The sequence below is a fragment of the Microcaecilia unicolor genome, chromosome 2 (assembly GCF_901765095.1).
Source record: "Microcaecilia unicolor chromosome 2, aMicUni1.1, whole genome shotgun sequence".
Taxonomy (NCBI): Eukaryota; Metazoa; Chordata; class Amphibia; order Gymnophiona; family Siphonopidae; genus Microcaecilia; species Microcaecilia unicolor.
In genome coordinates, this window is record NC_044032.1 from 258,130,964 (window position 1) to 258,153,130 (window position 22,167).

General features: G+C 44.4%; 1 protein-coding gene across 2 annotated transcripts in view; it reads left to right on the forward strand.

Moving 5' to 3' along the window:
* Positions 1-1,895: 1,895 nt before the first annotated feature.
* The window catches only part of SLC35A2 (solute carrier family 35 member A2), a 133,800-nt gene continuing 113,528 nt past the window's right edge, over positions 1,896-22,167 (forward strand). For both annotated transcript variants that reach the window (XM_030194013.1, XM_030194014.1), the window contains exon 1: positions 1,896-2,012. In XM_030194013.1, coding sequence (XP_030049873.1) covers positions 1,910-2,012 — 103 coding nt within the window. In that variant the 5' untranslated portion in view covers positions 1,896-1,909. The remainder of the gene's footprint in view (positions 2,013-22,167) is intronic.

Genomic DNA, 22,167 nt, shown 5'->3' on the forward strand with positions numbered 1-22,167 from the left:
ACCCAGTGCAAAATAAGACAGCAGATGTAAATTCTCAAATTGGACATATTCCAAACACTTAAAAGAAAATAAAATGATTTTTTCTACCTTTGTTGTCTGGTGACTTTGTTTTTCTATCCATATTGGTCCTAGTCTCTTATTTTGCTGCTCTCTATCTGTTCTCTGAACTCCATTTCCAGGGCTTCCTTTCCATTTATTTCTTTACTTTCCTCCTTTCTTCTTCATTTCTTGCCCTACATCCATAAGTAAAAGCTGGGTCCTCCTCCATGGAATTGACTGGAGGAGGTATAATGTGGCTCCAACTTTTGCCTATTTTCTCCATCCATGTGCAGTTTTTCTCCTCTCTTCCCTTTCCCTCATCTCCATCCATGTGCATCTTCTTCTTTTTTCTTTCCTTCCATCCATCCATGTCCAGCACTTCTCCTCTCTCCTCCATCCATGTTCAGCATTTCTCTTCTCTCTTCCCTTCCCTGTATCCATATAAAGCAATAATTCTCTCTCCCCTCTTCTCCATCTAAGTCCAGCATTTCTCCTCTCTCCCTGCCAACCCCTCCATCCATCCATGTCCAGCAATTCTCCTCTATCTCCTGCTCTCCTCTTCAGCCATTTCCAGCATTTCTCCTCTCTTCCCTGCCCTCCCCTCCATGTGCATCTCCTTCCTCTTCCCTCCCCTCTATCCATGTCCAGCATGTCTCCTCTCTCCCCTGCCCTCCCCTCCATGTCCAGTGATTCTTCTCTGCCCCCTGTCCTCCCCTGCCATCCATGTCCAGTGATTCTCCTCTCTCTCCTGCCCTCCCATCCATGTCCTGCGATTCTCTTCTCTCCCCTGCCCTCTCCTCCCATCCATGTCCAGCAATTCTCTCTTCCCTGCTCTCCCCTCCCATCCATGTCCAGTAATTCTCCCTCCAAGTTCCAGGGTCCCCCCTCCCTCCCTCCGAGTTCCAGGGTCATCGGAAGGAGGGAGGGGAGGAGGTCCCTGGAACTCGGAGGGAGGGAGGGAGTGAACTACCGGAGTTGGCGCCTATGGGTGAGCCGGACCTCACAAAAAAGGTGCTGGTATGCCATACCGGTGCGTACCGGCACAAAAAAAAAAAAAGCACTGGATATACATGTCATAAATAAGTAAATAAATAAATAGATAGAAACTCTGAATGTTGAGCACCTGATTCTCATAATATGATGTCTGTTTTAGTGACCCTTTATCAGAAGAAAAAAAATCTTTGCAAGAATATAACACATGCTAGGGTGTCCCTAAAACCAAGAGGAAAATGCCACCAAGAAGGTGGAGGTACGCTAGGATCCTACACAAGAAAACGCACACAGCAGGGAGTAGGAAGGGAAGGCTCCTCTAAGAAACCGGGGAAGACGTATATTGTAAATTAAACCTTTATTCCAAGTTACACAGTGAAAAACTCGACTCACTATGTAACTTGGAATAAAGGTTTGATTTACAATATACGTCTTCCCCGGTTTCTTGGAGGAGCCTTCCCTTCCTAATCCCTGCTGTGTGTGTGTGTCCCTATAACCAGCCTTGCCAAATGACACACTGACTACGGTTTATATCAAATGACTATTCTACCTATGAAAAGTTATTCCATTATTATACTTCCTCTTGCACATCCGTATACTTCACAAGCTGGCATGTTTGAAAATATGAGTGGGATCACATAAAAATGCTACCAGTAATAATAAAAAAAACAAAAAACGACAACGTGGATGCCAGCCCCTCATGGATCTGTTTGCTTTGTTTTGAGAGTACGGAGATGACGGCTGCGCGGGGAAAGGGACATAGAGAGTAATCTAATTGCCTTCAACGTTTTGACGTCACTTTGCCTCTTTTATCTACCCTCCTCCTTGAGCGTACAACCCCTCCCCCCCCCTTAGGCTGTGGCTCTGCACAGTCGGCAGCATGGCGGCGGAAGGAGGCTTCGGTGCAGCTGGGGATAGAGAAGGCGAGCTCCAAAGAGGTGCAGGAGGAATCGGGAGGACGGAGATACGCAGCAGCACCGACGGTGAGGCACGAGCCTGGCCCCTCCAACATCCCCCCACCCCCAATCTCCTAAAAGTAATACCCTCTGTCCCTCTTGCTCCCAGGCACTGTCACACACCCCTTCCTCCTCCTAATCGCGGTTGCTGGGCCACTAAATAATTGGGGCAGTGTCTTTGGGGTCTTCTCTCGTCCCAGTTTCTCTGCTCACCATTAATCCTAGCTGGCTGGCTCAGTGGCCAACTACAGTTGTGTATCTGTACACCCCCACCGTGTATTATTTATGTATTATATTTGTATCCCGCACTTTCCCACTAAAAGCAGGCTCAATGCGGCTTACATAGTAATAGGTAACACAGAATTTTGTTATGTAAAGTAGGAAATTAAGTATAACATAATATAAGGATGGGTAGTAAATTTTTTTATTTATTTTTATTTTTGTTACATTTGTACCCCGCGCTTTCCCACTCATGGCAGGCTCAATGCGGCTTACATGGGGCAATGGAGGGTTAAGTGACTTGCCCAGAGTCACAAGGAGCTGCCTGTGCCTGAAGTGGGAATTGAACTCAGTTCCTCAGTTCCCCACGACCAAAGGCCACCACCCTAACCACTAGGTAGGTAGGTAGAGACAGGTGATAGAGAGGAGATGATGGGAAGATGGGAAGGCGGTAGAACGAGAGGACATGAAATGAGATTGAAGGGGGGCAGACTCAAAAAAGATGTCAGGAAGTATTTTTTCACGGAGAGGGTGGTGGATGCTTGGAATGCCCTCCCGCGGGAGGTGGTGGAGATGAAAATGGTAACGGAATTCAAACATGCGTGGGATATGCATAAAGGAATCCTGTGCAGCAGGAATGGATCCTCAGAAGCTTAGCTGAAATTGGGTGGCGGAGCAGGTGGGGGGAAGAGGGGTTGGTGGTTGGGAGGCTAGGATAGGGGAGGGCAGACTTATACGGTCTGTACCAGAGCCGGTGATGGGAGACTGGACTGGTGGTTGGGAGGCGGGAAATACTGCTGGGCAGACTTATACAGTCTGTGCCCTGAAAAAGACAGGTACAAATTCAAGATATGAGTTTATCTTGGGCAGACTAGATGGACCATGCAGGTCTTTTTCTGCCGTCATCTACTATGTTACTATGTAGGAGGGTAAGGTGGGAGATAGATTCTGGGTCAATGTCGTTTTCTCTTCAGTATATGTAAGGTAGATGGGTTCATGAGATTAATCTGGGTCTTTTGGGTAGGCTTGTTTGAATAGATGGGTTTTTAGTGCTTTTCTGAATGGTAGGTGGTCATGGATTGCTCGGATAGGTCTAGGGAGAGCGTTCCATATATGGCTGCCCAGGAAGGAGAAATTGGATCCATAATAAGTTTTGTACTTGAGACCTTTACAGCTGGGGTAGTGCAGGTTGAGGTACTTTCATGAGGGTTCAGACATGTTTCTTGCTGGAAGGTCAACCAGATTTATCATATAGTTTGGAGATTCTCCGTGTATTATATTGTGGATTAAAGTCTGGGTATTGAAATTGATACGTTCTTTGATTGGGAGCCAGTACAGTCTTGGATGGGGAGGAGTTGCACTTTCAAAACGTGATCTGCCAAAGATGAGTCTTGCTGCTGTATTTTGGGAGGTCTGAAGTTTTTTTTAGGATATAGGCTTTGCAGTCTAAGAAAATACTGTTGCAGTAATCAGCATGGGTAAGTACCATGGATTGCACTAAATTCTGGAATGTTTTTTTTTTCTGGGATAGATATGGTTTTACGCGTTTCAGTATCCACATCATTGTGAACATTTTCTTTGTGGTGGATGTGGTGTGATTGTCGAGGGAGAGGTGGCTGTCTACTGTCACATTTTCCGCATGCCTAGTCTCTGTATACTTATAGTATAGCAGATAATATCCATACACGCTCACTCTTGGGGAAAGACCGAAGCAAAGACTCGGTTTTGCCCTTGTGTTATTTATTTTCTTCTGAAGAGGGAAAATATACCTTCCTGTCCATTGTTCCTTGGTTTCATCATTTATTTATGGATGTATTTAGTTTTGGTAGGGGTCTAGTGATAGATGTTGCAACTTTTAAAGATTGTTTATTTTCCTAACACTAGTGAAGCAGATTCACTTTTTTATTTTATTTTCTCATTTGCTATCAAAATGTTGGTGTAGTTTTTGAAGGGCTAGCTTGTATATGGGTTCATGTCACAGAACAGGATAGAAATCGGATCATAGAAAGGAGCTAATCCAAAATCTATTTTGCTTGCTTGTGTATTTGTTTACCTATGTTTCATAATTTTTATTAATTTTTATATACTTATTACAGAAATTATCATACTGCAAAAGTGTAATACAGCCTTTAAGTAATTAGTACAGAGGAAATAACAATTAAGCAAATTGTCCTAAACAAAGACTTGTTTACCTATTATTAGTAAATAAATCTTAAATAAATAGAAGGGAGCTGAGTTGCTGAGTCTAGGACTCACTGCTGTATTAACGAATGTTAAGAGCATGCATGTAAGAGTTGTACCTTCCTTCTGATCCTGTTTCCAACAGTAGCCAAGCCAGGTAACAAGTACCTGGCAGAATCCCATGAAGCAGCAAAATATTATGCTACATACATCCAGGGCTATTAACAAGTTGGAGAATGTTATAAAACAAATCAACAACCAGTTCAAAAGCTTATGTACTCACTGAAAGGTTATTGTGTAATGAAAGATCATGGCTTGTCTCCTAATCTTGGTACTTTTTGCTGCGTAGTCTAGTAGCGCTATAGAAATAAGTAGTAGTAGTACTTTTTGAAAGAGTAAACAATTGATTCATGGTTAGCTGGCCTATTCAGGATTTTGTAGACCTTCATCATATCTCCTCGCAACTGTCTCTTATCCAGGCCGAAGAATCCTAGCCACTTTCCTCATATGTTGGTAAGGTTAGGGAAGGCGTACAAGCATCTTCCCTATGTTTCTTTTTCCAATTTCTTGTTAGCAAGGAAAAACAACGGATAAGGCAATCTGCTGATAATTTTGACCATTAAAGTGCATCAGTGATGTCATAGACATCTGGAGGTAGTCTTTCTTTGTCGCTTACTTTCTAAACAGTGCTTTTTGATTACGCTTACATTTTTTTATTTGGTTGCACAATTTTATGTATCATTTTAAATATGATTTTAAGGTTGGGTTTATTTTTTATATTTGAGTATTTTATTGTTTTGTCCTTTTGTTTTCATGTTTTTGTCATTTTTAACTGTTGTATGTTTCCTGGAGCCAGATTTTAAGCAAGCATTTGTGAAAAAAACTCCCTAGAGCAGTGGTTTTCAACGCAGCCCTCAGAGATTACCTGGCCAGTCCAGTTTTCAGGATATCCATAATGAATATGCATTAATTTTACTGTAATCACTATAATTTTATTCCAATGTTTATTAATATCACAACTTCAATACAATTTTAATACTTGGTACAATATATTTTTCCTTACTCTCAATCATACCCACATTCACTCACAAGCTATGTATGTTGACTATACATTTTCTTGAACCTTTTTTTTGAATAGTAAGTCTATACATATTCAACAATGTTTGTAAACCACTTTCTGATGTTAAAGTTCCTATTTGAGTATATTCACAACTATCTATGAAGCTAATTAATTCCAGTCCATAAGATGTCTTCTTGAAATTCCTACTGATGGCTTTCCTTGTGCTTTTATTTTATACTAGTAAAAAAGGCCCGTTTCTGACACAAATGAAACGGGCGCCAGCAAGGTTTTCCACGGAGTGTGTATGTTTGAGAGAGTGACTGTGTGTGTGTGAGAGAGAGAGAGTGAATGTGCGAGTGTGTGTGTGAGAGAGTGAGTCTGGGTGCGAGTGTCTGTGAGAGAGAGTGTGTGTGTGTGAGAATGAGAGCGTGGCAAGTGCGTATGTGAGACAGTGTGAGAGTGTGTTTCACACAGATACAGTGTGTGCGAGAGAGTGTGTGTGAGACACAGACTCTCTGTGAGACTGAGTGTATGAGACCAAGAGAGTGTGTGAGTGACTGTGTGACACATAGTGAATGTGATACAGTGTGAGAGACTGTGTGAGAGTGAGAGAGAGAAAGACATTGACTGTGATTGAGAGTATGTGAGAGAGAGAGTGAGAGAGAGAGAGTGAGATTGAATGTGCGAGTGTGTGACTGTGTGTGTGTGAGAATGAGAGTGTGTGTGTGAGAGAGACTGAGAGTGTGTGGCAGGGGCCCCCCTCCATCTCCTGGCCTCCTTCCGCCTCCCCCCTGTCTTCCTTCCCCCTTTCCCGTTCCCCTCCAGTTTTTCCTCCGCTCCCCCCTCCCAGCTTCAGGGTCGTGGCCTCCCCTACCTCCGCCTGTCATGGTTGTGGGCCCCCTTCCTTCCTTCCTTCCTCCCTCCCTCTCTTGTTCAGGTTGGTTCTCTCCCTCCCTCCCTCCCACTCCCACGGTCAGGCAGGCTCCCTCACACCATCGTTCAGGCTGGGAATGTGGAAGTGTTAATGTCAATAAATGTGTGTGTTTTTTTTTTTTTTGGTGGGGAAAGGGGGTGAGGTGGGTGCAGGTGTGTGAGTGTGTCTCTGTTATACTGAAATTGTGTCTGTGTGTGACGTGGGGGGGTGGGTTTGGTTTTTGCAAGTCTGAGTGGTAGTATAGCTGCCCTTGTATGTGTTTCTGTCTGCTCGTGTCTGTGTGTCAGAAAGTGGAAGTGGGTTTTTTTTTTTACTTGGAGCGTGGTGCGGGGGAAGGGTCAGTCCATAGGAGTGAGGGGGAAGACTTTCCTGTTACCTGTTGTTTTTTTTTCTCCTGTGTGCATAGCAAGATAGCGGGTTTTCTGTTTCCTTGGCTGCGGGCGGGTTCGCTTTTGTGAGTGGCAGCGGGACGTCTCGTGTGTCTCAGAGTGCCAGTGGTTGCTTTGCTTTGGTGCGGGCTTTGGATTTTTCCGCGCTGCAAGTTTGAGCGATCAGCCAACTGTGGTTTCGTTTCGTTGGCTGGGGGTGGTTTTGCGGTGTTTGTGAGTGGCAGCGGGAGAGCTCGGGTGCCTCAGAGTGCCAGTGGTCGGTTTGCTGCGGTGCGAGCGGGCGGGCTTGGGATGTTTCAGCCTGGGTATGTGAAGCAGCAGGTAAACGTGTACTTCCTAGCAAATGGTGGCAGAGAGCTGCTGCTGCTTGTTGCATCGGTGCATCTTATCTACTATAATAAAACTCACCCTCAACGTTTGCTCCGCCCTCGATGTCATGATGTTTGACGCGAGGGCGGGGCCTGGTGGCTTCACCACCACGAACCTTTGAACCTGAAGGAACTGTTGTCAGTGGCTTGGCTTCACTGACGTCAGTGTCCTCAGAACGTTGAGGGTGAGTTTTATTATAGTAGATTATGTTCCAAACAGTTCCTGGATCTGGTTAATCCCAATCTATCAAGTCTCCTCTTACTACTGCTTCATTAGCTCTTTTGTTTTTTTAACTCCCTTTGGTTATAGTCTCTCCTTTATTATTCAATCTTATGTTTTGCTGTACCGTCAATTCCAAAGCTTGTCTTGAAACACAAACTTAGTATTGTCTAATTTCTGTGGTTGTATCTTTCAATATATTTAATCTCTATGTCCCAATTCTTCAATCCTCTTACATGCCTGCTTCGTTTCTATTTTCGCCTCCCTTCGGAGGTCAAGCAAGGCATTCAGTTGTATTCCATCTTTACTGCACCCAACTTCAAACCAATTTATTAATCTTTCTTACTTTATATATCATGTTTCTCTTTATCTTACAGGCTTGCCTCGGGAGGATTTCTCTTCTGGGATCAGGAGACAAAATGGCGCTGAGACATTCTACAGCGTCCTGCCTTATCGCTACCTGAATTTCTATTTAAGTGTTTTAGTGGATATGCGTCATTCAATAAGTCCCGCCCATTCTACTTCTTTATTTAATCCCTTTGGAACCACTGTTTCCCCCCACTGCTTTTATTTGTTCTTGTTCCCCTTCTGATGACTCACTTGATGTATTTATGAACGTTACTTTTTTTGCTTTTTTCCTCCTTGATTTATGAGCTCTATCCATCCACGGAAAACAGTAGTGCACCAGTTCAAATGGCTTTTTTAGCAGAAACACGAATACCACTGGACAGGCAAATCAAGCCTTCAGAACAGGGAGCACGGCCGAAGTGGCAAGTGAGGAAACAGCATTAAATGTAGTTAAAATATCATCTAAATTATTAACTTGCCAGCAGGTGGCATTATTGGAAAAGGGATTAACATTTGTACCTACACAGATGTTTGACTGATTCACAATGCGTCAACACCTGTACAGGTTTTTCAGACAACTAAGGTTAAAAATATTTTTTTCAGAAAGGGAAGAGGTCACAGTAGAGTCAGATACAGTACAACAGACGTTTTCGGATCAATATCACCTACCATCCACATGGATCCCAGCGGGACCCATAGACACAGTTCTAGATATATTTCAACAATGGATCCTGAAGGATTTGGAGAAGATGGAAGAAAATAGACAATTTGCATACAGCAATTTATCAAAACAGTTGAGAGGGGCTTTGAAGGAATTACAGGAGGATAATACAATAGTAATTTCCTGGGCAGATAAGGGAGGAGCTGAGGTGGTGCAGAACAAAATAGATTATAATTTAGAAGCAGAGCAACAGCTAAAGGATTCTCAGTTTTATAAATCATTGGTAGAAGATCCCACAAAAGATATCATAAAAATAATTAAGGAGGTATTAATTACAGCTAATCAAAAAGGTATCATATCAAAAGAATTTAGATACTTATGGCTAGCGGATCCAGCTGTTCCAGAGATTTATTTTGTCCCCCAAATCCACAAAAGCCTCATTAGCCCCCAGGACGACCCATAGTAAATGGTAAAGGATCCAGTTTAGAACCCCTATCCCAGTATTTAGATTTTCATTTAAGCACTGAAGTACCTAAAATCACGTCCTATATCCAAGATACCACAGTTTTGTTGAATGTATTACAAACAATACATATAGAGAGAGGGCAGGACATTCAAATGGTCACGTTAGACATAACCGCGTTATATATGAACATTCCTCAAGAGGCAGCATTGGAGATGGTATATAGAAGATTGGAACAGCAGATGATGAGACTGGACCAAGTGGAAATTTTAAAACAACTAGCAAATCTAATGATAAAGAAAAGTTTATTCCGATTTGAAAATCAGTATTATTTACAGATTAAGGGGGTCTCCATGGGGGCTACTGTAGCCCCCACGGTAGCCTGCCTTTACATGGCAGAATATGAAGAAAGATATGTTTATACCAGCAGATACGCAACTTTCATACTGCAGTGGAAAAGGTATATAGACGAAGTCTTGCTAATATGGGGAGGTAATAGTGAACAATTAGAGGAATTTTTGATTTACATACATCGAGTGGATGAAAATATTGGTTGGTGCTATCTCATCTAGATTACTGCAGTGGGATTTACGCAGGTTGCCATGGATATCTTCTGAAAAAATTCCAGACTGCACAAAACACAGCGGCAAGACTAATCCTGGGAAAGTCATGTTTTGAGCATGCTCAACCTCTGCGTTTCCTTCTCCACTGGTTGCCCGTGAGGGAACGTATCTCTTTCAAAATTTGCTCCCTAACTCATAAAATCATTTACGGGCAAGCTCCGGAATATATGCTTCGCCTTATCGACCTCCCACCCAGAAACGCAGTAGCCACCTCGAGGTCGTATCTCAACCTGTACTTCCCAAATTGCAGAGACGTCAAATACAAGAAGATCTGCACTTCGTCTTTCCAATACTCCTGTGCCAAGAATTGGAATGTTTTGCCGGAATACTTAAAACTGCAAATGGATCACCAAATGTTCAAGAGGCTGCTGAAAACCCATCTATTTGGATTGGTCTACTCCCCTCACACCCTTACCGCTCAATAGTCCCACTTACTTAACCCTGAAACTGTTATGCCCCCTTCCCCTTCCTTGCCTAATTTTTGTGTCTTACCATTTCTCTTATTGTATTGTCATTTTTGCTTATCCTATGTTAGCCACATTGTGCCTGCATGCGTGGGAAAATGTGGGGTAGAAATGTACTATAAATAAATAAATGTTGGAGGACATAGCATTGATTTCCTGGATACCAGGATACAATATAGGGATGGTGAATTTAGCACAACAGTGTTTAGAAAGAAAACAGAAATACATTATTGCATTTTACTAGTCATAAGTACATAAGTATTGCCATACTGGGAAAGATCAAATGTCCATCGAGCCCAGCATCCTGTTTCCAACAGTGGCCAATACAGGTCACAAATACCTGGCAAGATCCCAAAAATGTACAAAACATTTTATACTGATTGTCCCAGAAATAGTGGATTTTCCCCAGTCCATTTAATAATGGTCTATGGACTTTTCCTTTAAGAAGCCGTCCAAATCTTTTTTAAACTCCACTAAGCTAACTGCCTTTACCACATTCTCTGGCAACGAATTCCAGAGTTTAATTACATGTTGAGTGAAGAAAAATTTTATCGGATTCGTTTTAAATTTACTACATTGTAGCTTCATCGCATGCCCCCTAGTCCTAATATTTTTGGAAAGCGTAAACAGATGCTTCACATCCACCCGTTCAACTCCTCTCATTATTTTATAGACCTCTATCATATCTCCCCCTCAGCCGTCTTTTCTCCAAGCTGAAGAGCCCTAGCCGCTTTAGCCTTTCCTCATAGGGAAGTCGTCCCATCCCCTTTATTTTTTTCGTCGCCCTTCTCTGCACCTTTTCTAATTCCACTATATCTTTTTTGAGATGCGGCGACCGGAATTGAACACAATATTCGAGGTGCAATCGCACCATGGTGCAACACAAAGGCATTATAACATCCTCAGTTTTGTTTTCCATTCCTTTCCTAATAATACCTAACATTCTATTTGCTTTCTTAGCCGCAGCAGCACACTGAGCAGAAGGTTTCAATGTATCATCAACGACGACACCTAGATCCCTTTCTTGGTCAGTGACTCCTAACGTGGAACCTTGCATGACGTAGCTATAATTCAGGTTCCTCTTTCCCACATGTATCACTTTGCACTTGCTCACATTAAACATCATCTGCCATTTAGACGCCCAGTCTCGTAAGGTCCTCTTGTAATTTTTCACAATCTTGATTTAACGACTTTAAATTTGCTGATGACACAAAGTTATTCAATTACCTCACTAGTTACTCCCATCTCTAGGTCATTTATAAATATGTTAAAAAGCAGCGGACCCAGCACAGACCCCTGGGGAACCTCACTAACTACTCTTCTCCATTGAGAATACTGACCATTTAACCCTACTCTCTGTTTTCTATCTTTTAACCAGTTTTTAATCCACAATAGAACACTACCTCCTATCCCATGACTCTCCAATTTCCTCTGGAGTCTTTCATGAGGTACTTTGTCAAATGCCTTCTGATAATCCAGATACACAATATCAACCGTCTCACCTTTATCCACATGTTTGTTCACCCCTTCAAAGAAATGTAATTGATTGGTGAGGCAAGATTTTCCTTCACTAAATCCATGTTGGCTTTGTCTCATTAATCCATGCTTTTGAATATGCTCTGTAATTTTGTTCTTAATAATAGTTTCTACCATAGTCATCATCCCATTCTGTTAAAGAAAGGCATCCCGGTAGGCCAGTTCCTACGTATAAGACGAATATGTTCGAGTACATAGGAATATATGAATCAAGCTCAACACCTGAAACAAAGGTTTCAACAGCAAGGATATTCAAATAGAATTATCCATAGGGCTCATAAAAGAGCCTTGAACGCCCATCGTCCCTGGTTACTGTGCAAAAAAGAGAAAAAGACAGAACCTATACTTACATATGTACTGCCTTATGTTCCAAATTCGGAAAAGGTGCAACAAATTATTATCAAACACTGGCCCATATTACAGATACACGCAGGGTTAGAGAGTCATCCGAGATTTGCATTTAGAAGGGGGCAAAACGTAGGGGAGAAATTGGTTAAAACGAAAATTCAACAAGAATCAGAATTACCAGGACGTTCATGCTATAGTGGGTGTAGATATTGCCCACACGCGATAGAGACAGCATGGATACAGATACCTAATCAAAATAAACCCCGACAGTTTTATTTGAATACCTGAACTAATTGTAATTCTAGTGCAGTAATATATGCTATTAGGTGTCTCTGCAACTTAATATATATAGGTCAGACAATTAAAGAGATAAAACATCGATTGGCACAGCACTTGAGCAATATAAAATTGAAAAGAATTGAAGCCCCACTGGTGGACCATTGGGTAAAAACAAATCATTCCATGCAAGATTTAAAATTTGTGGTCTTGGCAGAATTTGCCAATAATCAGAAAGGGGACACATTACGTAAAATGATGAAGTTAGAACAAAGATTAGTATTTGAATGGAGTACAGTGGCTCCAAAGGGATTAAATAAAGAAGTAGAATGGACGGGACTTATTGAATGACGCATATCCACTAAAACACTTAAATAGAAATTCAGGTAGCGATAAGGCAGGACGCTGTAGAATGTCTCAGCGCCATTTTGTCTCCTGATCCCAGAAGAGAAATCCTCCCGAGGCAAGCCTGTAAGATAAAGAGAAACATCTCTATATATAAAAGGCAACCCCAATGTTCTAATGAAGCCTCCACGGAAGTTGAGGCGCCCGAGATATCCGGTGTGCCCATGAGTGTCTGCACCACCCTCGCGTCAAAACGTGATGACATCGCGGGCAGAGCAATGACACTCGCGGGCCGAAATGGAAACGGCACAGGCACGGAGGCGCAGCAAAAAAAAAAAACCCCTCACATAGAGCGAACCACGAACAACGTCCGACGGTCACACGGAGGCAGGCAAGCAGCTCGGAGGGACGGAGGGAGTAGGCCCCTACCATTATAGAACCTTGCTAGCGCCCTTTTCATTGCGCTCGGAAACGGGCCTTTTTTCCTAGTGATATATAAAGTAAGAAAGATTAATAAATTGGTTTGAAGTTGGGTGCAGTAAAGAGGGAATACAACTGAATGCCTCGTTTGACCTCCAAAGGGAGGCGAAAATAGAAACGAAACAGGCATGTAAGAGGATTGAAGAATTGGGACATAGAGATTGAGTCGGTTGGGCCGCTGGACGAAAATGGTGTTAAAGGGGCGATCAAGGAGGACAAAGCCGTAGCGGAGAAATTAAATGAATTCTTTGCTTCAGTCTTCACCGAGGAGGATTTGGGGGGGGACACCGGTGCCGGAAAGAATATTTGAAGCGGGGGAGTCGGAGAAACTAAACAAATTCTCTGTAACCTTGGAGGATGTAATGGGTCAGTTCAGCAAGCTGAAGAGTAGTAAATCACCGGGACCTGATGGTATTCATCCCAGAGTATTAATAGAACTAAAAAATGAACTTGCGGAGCTACTGTTAGAAATATGCAATCTGTCCCTAAAATCGAGTGTAGTACCGGAAGACTGGAGGGTAGCCAATGTTACTCTCCGATTTTTAAGAAGGGTTCCAGAGGAGATCCGGGAAATTATAGACCGGTGAGTCTGACGTCGGTGCCGGGCAAGATGGTGGAGGCTATTATTAAGAATAAAATTGCAGAGCATATACAAAAACATGGACTGATGAGACAAAGTCAGCACGGATTTAGTGAAGGGAAGTCTTGCCTCACCAATCTAATGCATTTTTTGAGGGGGTAAGCAAACATGTGGACAATGGGGAGCCGGTTGATATTGTATATCTGGATTTTCAGAAGGCGTTTGACAAAGTGCCGCACGAAAGACTCCTGAAGAAATTGCAGAGTCATGGAATCGGAGGTAGGGTATTATTATGGATTAAGAACTGGTTGAAAGATAGGAAGCAGAGAGTAGGATTGCGTGGCCAGTATTCTCAGTGGAGGAGGGTAGTTAGTGGGGTCCCGCAGGGGTCTGTGCTGGGTCCGTTGCTTTTAATGTATTTATAAATGACCTAGAGATGGGAATAACTAGTGAGGTAATTAAATTCGCCGATGACACAAAATTATTCAGGGTCGTCAAGTCGCAGGAGGAATGTGAACGATTACAGGAGGACCTTGCGAGACTGGGAGAATGGGCGTGCAAGTGGCAGATGAAGTTCAATGTTGACAAGTGCAAAGTGATGCATGTGGGTAAGAGGAACCCGAATTATAGCTACGTCTTGCAAGGTTCCGCGTTAGGAGTTACGGATCAAGAAAGGGATCTGGGTGTCGTCGTCGATGATACGCTGAAACCTTCTGCTCAGTGTGCTGCTGCGGCTAGGAAAGCGAATAGAATGTTGGGTGTTATTAGAAAGGGTATGGAGTCCAGGTGTGCGGATGTTATAATGCCGTTGTATCGCTCCATGGTGCGACCGCACCTGGAGTATTGTGTTCAGTACTGGTCTCCGTATCTCAAAAAAGATATAGTAGAATTGGAAAAGGTACAGCGAAGGGCGACGAAAATGATAGTGGGGATGGGACGACTTTCCTATGAAGAGAGGCTGAGAAGGCTAGGGCTTTTCAGCTTGGAGAAGAGACGGCTGAGGGGAGATATGATAGAAGTGTATAAAATAATGAGTGGAATGGATCGGGTGGATGTGAAGCGACTGTTCACGCTATCCAAAAATACTAGGACTAGAGGGCATGAGTTGAAGCTACAGTGTGGTAAATTTAAAACGAATCGGAGAAAATTTTTCTTCACCCAACGTGTAATTAGACTCTGGAATTCGTTGCCGGAGAACGTGGTACGGGCGGTTAGCTTGACGGAGTTTAAAAAGGGGTTAGATAGATTCCTAAAGGACAAGTCCATAGACCGCTATTAAATGGACTTGGAAAAATTCCGCATTTTTAGGTATAACTTGTCTGGAATGTTTTTACGTTTGGGGAGCGTGCCAGGTGCCCTTGACCTGGATTGGCCACTGTCGGTGACAGGATGCTGGGCTAGATGGACCTTTGGTCTTTCCCAGTATGGCACTACTTATGTACTTATGAAAGATACAACCACAGAAATTAGACAATACTAAGGTTGTGTTTCAAGACAAGCTTTGGAATTGATGGTACAGCGAAACATAAGATTGAGTAATAAAGGAGAGACTATAACCAAAGGGAGTTAAAAAAACAAAAGAGCTAATGAAGCAGTAGTAAGAGGAGACTCGATAGATTGGGATTAATCAGATCCAGGAACTGTTTGGAACATAATATAAAATAAAAGCACAAGGAAAGCCATCAGTAGGAATTTCAAGAAGACATCTTATGGACTGGAATTAATTAGCTTCATAGACGGTTTTGAATATACTCAAATAGGAACTTTAACATCAGAAAGTGGTTTACAAACATTGTTGAATATTTATAGACTTACTATTCAAAAAAAAGGTTCAAGAAAATGTACGGTCAACATACATAGCTTGTGAGTGAGTGTGGGTATGATTGAGAGTAAGGAAAAATATATTGTACCAAGTATTAAAATTGTATTGAATTGAAGTTGTGATATTAATAAAAATTGGAATAAAATTATAGTGATTACAGTGAAATTAATGTAATAGGTGTAATCAGAGTGAAATCCAGATAACTCAGGGTAAGGTTAGTATTTAAATGAATATGCATGAGAGATTTGCATGCCAATCTCATGCATATTCATTTTAGATATCCTGAAAATCTGACTGGGAGGAAAAACGTCTGGGTGAGACCAAGGAGTCAGGGTCAAGAGCAAAGTCAGGAAAGGCTGTTATGTCAACACTGTAGAGATTGCTGATTTAAATAAGAACCTCACTTGAAACGTTATTTAAGGTCTTGTAAAATTTATTTGGATCTGTGAAAATTTCTACGATATGAAGTGAGAGTGAGAAAACAGAGGCACATACACACCTGTAAGTGTATTGAGTTAGTCATCTGTGGGATTACTGCATTGTAAAAATGTCACTGTAGGCACAAGCTGTGTTTCTTGCTGTGGCTGATAGAATCAGACTGGCATGCAATCATTGCTGCTGGGAGACACATTCTGTATGTCACTCTCATCATGTGGTTGGCAAATGTGTTGTATTATGTGGGGTGGGTGTTACAGACCAGCTGTGCAGTTACAAGCAATCACCAAAGGCATTACACAGGAGCTTTTATCATTCGAAGGAGGTAATACCAGTACACAAAACATTCCAAGTTTCTTCATCCTTCTCCATTTGTCAGCAGTAACAGAGTAGAAAATTGATGTGTAACCTGTAAGCAGGACACTAAGGCCCAGATGCACTAAACTTTAACGACCCTTTAACGAAGAAATTTTCAACCGTAGCATGCATTAAAGGCCATTTTCCGACGACGCTAGCAGCTAACGAAAACGGAATGCAAACGAGTAACTACCATTGCAGTGTGGACAATTCGGGATGCACTAACCATACCGACGATTGCACCGAATCATTTACCGCGATATATTTAATGTGAAGTCAGAGCTGTCGTTAAGGCCTGAGCTGTCAAACAGACACGCTGCTTCCCCCTGCAGCATAAAAATCCAAGCTGGCATGTTAGAAAATAGTGAAACATGTGGTTCCCTGCTTCCCCCTGCATAAAATAGAAAATGAAAACAAAAATCAAAAAAGGATCGGAAGGGGGCAAAGGCGCTCATCAGGAGTGTCCTGTATGGACAGCCTTGCCCCACCCCTCTGAGGTCGTTGCCGCCGCTCCCCCCCACCCCACTGGGCCCCCCCTTTGCCTTACCGGGCCCGCGCAGCGCCTCTCACCTCTGTGTGAAGGCGCTGCACGGGCAAGAAGAACATCTGATTACCGCCGAGTCTTCAGGACGTCTCTCTTGACCTGGGCCTGCCCTCGTCTGACGTAAGTAACCTACGTAGTTACTTACGTCAGACGATGGCGGGCCCAGGTCAGGAAAGGAGAGACGTCCTGAAGACTTGGCGGCGATCAGTTGTTCTTCCCCGTGCAGCGCCTTCACGCAGAGGTGAGAGGCGCTGCACGGGCCCGGTAAGGTGGAGGGGGGAGTGGCGGCGGCGATGACCTCGGGGGCGGAGGATGGCGGGTGGCAGAGCTGTGGAGAAAGGAAGGGAGGGGGGTTGGGGCTGCTAAAAGTTTGATGTTTTAATGCAGGGGGGAAGCGGGGAGCAGCGGGGACCTCTGGCAGGGGGTGGCAAGGCCGTCCATACAGGATGCTCCTGACGAGCGCCTTTGCTCCCTCCCGATCCTTCTTTGATTTTTGTTTTGACGCAGGGGGAAGCGGGGAGCCACGTGTTTGTGTTGGGGTTTTTTTTTTGTTGTTTTGACGTTTGTGGCATGCGCAGAGCAGCCAGCATAACGCTTGGCTGCTCTGCGCATGCTTTAGGGGCCGATTACCGACGGGGATTACACCAGTTTAACGAATCTTTAATGCATTGTACTTTACAATACCGCACCGAACATGTGCGACTTGTTTTTTTGGTGCATTCTTCGTTTTTTCACATTCGTTAAGGACTTTTACCTTTTAGATTTTTTTACATTTGGTTGATGCATCTGGGCCTAAGTCCAATGACAGTTGGTGGTTACAGAGAAGACACACAGTAGCTTCAGGCAGGGTGTTTTTCTTGGGCTATTGTAGCTGGGTCCCCCTTCCAGGACCCAGCCGGGCTCAACCCTGCTTAGCTTCCTTCTTCACCTGACTGTTGCCTCACTCCACACCACCTTGGCCTGTTCTGGGAACTCAGCGCCAGACCCCCTGAGAGCTTGTAGGACTTCTTCTCTATTGTTTCCACAGAGGCTCAATCAAGGCAAAACGTTTATAAAAAAAACCTTTATTTTCTTGCTTCCATTCAGCATAGACACAAAAGGAAAACACCTTACGCCCAGGTTGTTAAAGTTTGCTGCCAAAGTCTCATTCAGGGTTTAAACAGTCCATACAACTTCACTTTAGCCAAAATTACTTCTTTTAGGGAACAGTACATTATCAGAAAGAAAACACAATAGCTTGGTAGGTTGCAGGCCCAGACCTTTCCAGTATGAAACAGTTTACACAGTCTTTCTTACAGCACAGCTACACAGCTTTGGTCCCAACTGGTTCAGACTGGGGTTTCAATTGTGCCCAGCCCTCTTTCTCCCCCAGGGGCTGCACCTGTTTCCTCTTTAATAGAGATCTCCCCCAGCGCCTCAGTCTCTCTCCTCTGGTCTTCCACCACTCTCCAAGGCACAGCTAGCCACCCTCTTACAGCAGCTTTTCGGGTTTGAGCCAGAGCTCCAATCTCCATCTGTTCCTCCCCTAGTCCTTCAGTAACCTCCATTTTATCTTCAACTTCCCCCGCCCCCAACCTCTCCAGCTGGCCCTCATCACCTCCCTCAGAGACCGTTTCCCAATCTTCTATCTCCTCCCCTAATTCTTGCACAGCCGGGTGGGGAAAAGAGGGATTCTGGGACTGGTAGTTCTCCTCTTCTTCCTTAACCCGGCCAACCTCTCTGCCTCCGGTAGCGCAGCTTTCTGAATGTGGGTGTTGTGCACATGAAGTCTGCCCTGTTGGGGATCCCCGGCTGCCTGCACCCCCCTTCTGCGTGCCTTCCCGGATCCCCTTTTACCTACCCTCTCACACTATGAAGAGTTGTGAAATGTAATTTCAAAAGAAGTAATTAAAACATTGAAAACATACACATTTCAGTGAGCCTTGCTGGCCAGGTGTACACATTAGTACAGAGAGGATTAAAACCAGCCTGTGTTGTCTCCTCCTACATTCTGCCTTGGGTTGGTGAAAAGTCCCCTTGTTCAGCAGGAGAATGCCCTTTTTGTTCCATGAACCATTTTTCCCTCGTTTTCCTTCACTGCAGTTTACACACATTTTCTTGTCTCTCATGCACAGTCTAAAAGTGTGAGATGATTGGAACTGCAGCTTATCCCTGTGTGCTTTGTGCCAGAAGACTGAAACCCACCATCAAATATTAAATTTCTAAAACATGTCTTTGAGCAGTTATATGTATAGCTCAGCTCGTTGTTAGCTCTGACTACACATGCTGTTTCTGATTGGATCCCTTGGCTAAGGTGTGTTGGCAATTCATGTGAGGTCTTTGGCTACATCACATTTCAACAACCAAAGGTCTTTTCTTACAGCCAACTTCTCTGGAGGAAAAGGATCTTAGAAACCCGACAGAGTGATTTCATTCAAATTCGTTTTTGCATTTATAGGTTCCAATTATAGTTCATCGATTTCCCCCCCCCCCCTAAAAAAAACAAACCTCTATTTTACCTTAATGCTTAACTTTAGCTTCACACACATCTTTTTTGAAAACACTCTTTTTAAAAATATTCTAACCTTTTTTACATTACAGTATCCTGCACATTACAACCTTTAAAGCCTGTACTTATAAGATAAGTCCTGATGGGACTTCTTCAGGGGTCACAGATGTGGGCGCATAAACCATGCAGCAGTTATTCTTGCTACTGGTTCTAGCCCACAGGCACTTAGTTTATGGTAGTTTGCCGCCATGTGTGATCTGGGAAACTGGACACTTGGATACAACATTAAGTTGCTTTAAATGCCATGATTGCTCTAATTCTGAGGCTTGTTTGCTGTCAGTGTACCACATCAGATGCTAAGAAATTTAGGTTCTCTTGGTATCTACCAAACCCTGTATAGAAAATAGCTCCATTTAAAAGCTGGTTTGATGATGTGAGTGTTTAGTGTGTTGCATGATATAGCACAGAAATCATTAGCAATTCGAGAAGGTTTTTGAATTTGATTACTTGCTTCTAAGTCAGAGCTTCCCAAACTGTGGGTTAGGACCCCAGATGGGGTCACAGAACCTGAGTGAGGTTGTGACCTGGGTGGGCTGTCCTTAGGTGCATTATAGGTTGAAGTGAATTGCCCAGGCTCAAGTGGGAGGAGCAGAATTTGAACCCTGGCTTCCCTGGTTCTCAGGCTGATGCGCTTAACTATCGTATTCTCTCTTAAATAACCTGCACTTGTATAGAACCTGCAGGTAAGCATGGTTCTCCGAGGCCAAGCAGGCTGCTTGTTCTCACATGTGGGTCGACGTCCGCGGTGGCCCAGGAATCGGGAAAAAATTTGCAAGCAAAATAGTCTTTCCAGAGAGTTCCATTGCGTGAGTGTGCCTCTTTAGTTCTTTTTTCTCCGCGGTGTGAGGTGTGGTTCGTTTTATGTGTTGCTCCTCTCTCAGGCCCAGGAAGAACTTCTCTGTGAGAATCGCTTCTTGTTTTTGTTTTTTGTTTAAAAAGTAGTTACAAGTAGTTTTCCCGTACTTCTTTTACTTTTTTCCCTGTTAAAGTTTCCTTTTTTGATGCGGCCGGCCTTTTTTGTGCTTTTTCTTTTTTGGCACAATCGCATCGTTTGATTTTGCTGAAGCCGTTTTTTCTTCCATGTCATCGAAGATACCCAGTGGCTTCATACGTTGTACTCGGTGCAACCGGACCATCTCAGGTACAGATACCCACGCCTGGTGTATCCAGTGCCTTGGGCCCGACCATAGCCCAGCCGCTTGTAGTCTGTGTCTTCGTATGAAGAAACGGACCCAAGCGTCTCGAGCAGCCCAACGGGAAAAGCTTTTTGGGGCTCAGTCCGGACCTTCGACATCGACATTGGTATCGAGGTCGTCATCGTCGACAGGAGCATCAACGTCGAGGAGAGAGATAATGGCTGCTGAGAGACCAACTCACGCTGGGAGCAGTGAGGCCTCGAGTGGGTCTCCACCTGTCTCGAGGCCTCCTGTTATGCAGGTCCTCCGGGACCGACCTTCGTCGGCCCCGAGGAGACGAGAGGATTCTACGTCTTCCTCGGTACCGAGGAGTCTCGATGAATGGCTTAGAGCGAAGGCTAAGAAGCATCGTCATCGTTCTCCTTCGACGTATGGTACCGGGAGCTCCAGGTCATTGAGAGAGTCTGCTCCCCCTCAGTACAGGAGGTGTCGATGCGTCGATCTCTTGGCAGCCTGCTACCTACTCCCGAACCTCCACGGATTCTGACACCGGCCCTGCAGCCTTCTCCGATGGCGGCTCTTGACGAGCGTATCCGGGCCTTGTTTGCAGAACTTCAGGAAGGCTTACTGCGACAATTGGCTTCGGTATCGGGGGTGCTTGCGCCTTCTATGCCATCTGCTGTAGCGGTGTCTGGCCCCTTCTCCTGTGGTGAGGTCTCCGACTGCAGTGCCGACTGTGGCATCGGCGTCAGCTGCCACCCAGGTTGACTCCCCTTCGATGTCGGTGGAGGGAGCTTCGCCGCAGTCGGATCGGGCGTTGACTTCTCGATATCGCCACAGAGAACATCGTTCCTCGGCATCGAGGCAGGTCCAGTGTCGGAGTACCTTGACACAGGTTGTGTCTGACACTGAGCAGGAGCGCTCGTGGGAATCAGAGGAAGATCCCAGGTACTTCTCTTCTGATGAGTCCTTTGGGATTCCCTCTGATCCTTCTCCTCCACTGGAATGAAGACTGTCTCCACCAGAGAGTCTGTCTTTTTCCTCTTTTCTCCGGGAAATGGCTACCGCTATTCCCTTCCTGCCCTGTGGAGGTTGAGGATGAGCCCAGGTCTGACATGCTGGAAGTCCTGGATTATTGTTCTCCATCTAAAGAGGCTGTGACAGTCCCTCTGCATAAGGTAATGAAGGAAGTTCTTATGAGAAACTGGTCCACCCCTCTGTCTGGCCCTGTGGTTCCCAAGAAAGCTGAGTCCCAATACCGGATCCACGGTGAACCTGGATTGATGAGGTTCCAATTATCCCACAATTCCATGGTGGTGGATTCCGCTCTCAAGAGAGCTAAGGGTACTAGAGACTATGCTTCGGAGCCCCCAGGTAGAGAAGCTAGGACTCTTGACTTTTGGGAGAAAGACGTATCAGACCGCTATGCTCGCTGCCAAGATCCAGTCATACCAGCTCTTCACGAGCGTACACTTGCGGGACTCGATAAGTCAACTGTCCAAATTGGTTGAGGTGCTCCCTACGGAGTTGGCCGAACCTTTTCGCCAGGTAGTCAGGCAGCAGAAGGCGTGTCGCAAGTTCCTGGCCAGGGGTACTTTGACATGACATCCAGGATCGCTGCTCAATGTATAGTGATGTGCAGACTCTCATGGCTGCGTGTCTCTGACCTGGTTCATTCAGTCCAGCAGTGGATGGTGGATGTTCCTTGCCGGGGGGGACAATCTTTTTGGAGAGAAAGTAGAGGATCTCGTTAATCAGATTAAGAAGCATAATTATGCTATGGATTATCTTTCCCACCGGGAGCCTTCTGCTACAGCCTCCTCATCTAGGAGGTTTTTTGGAGGG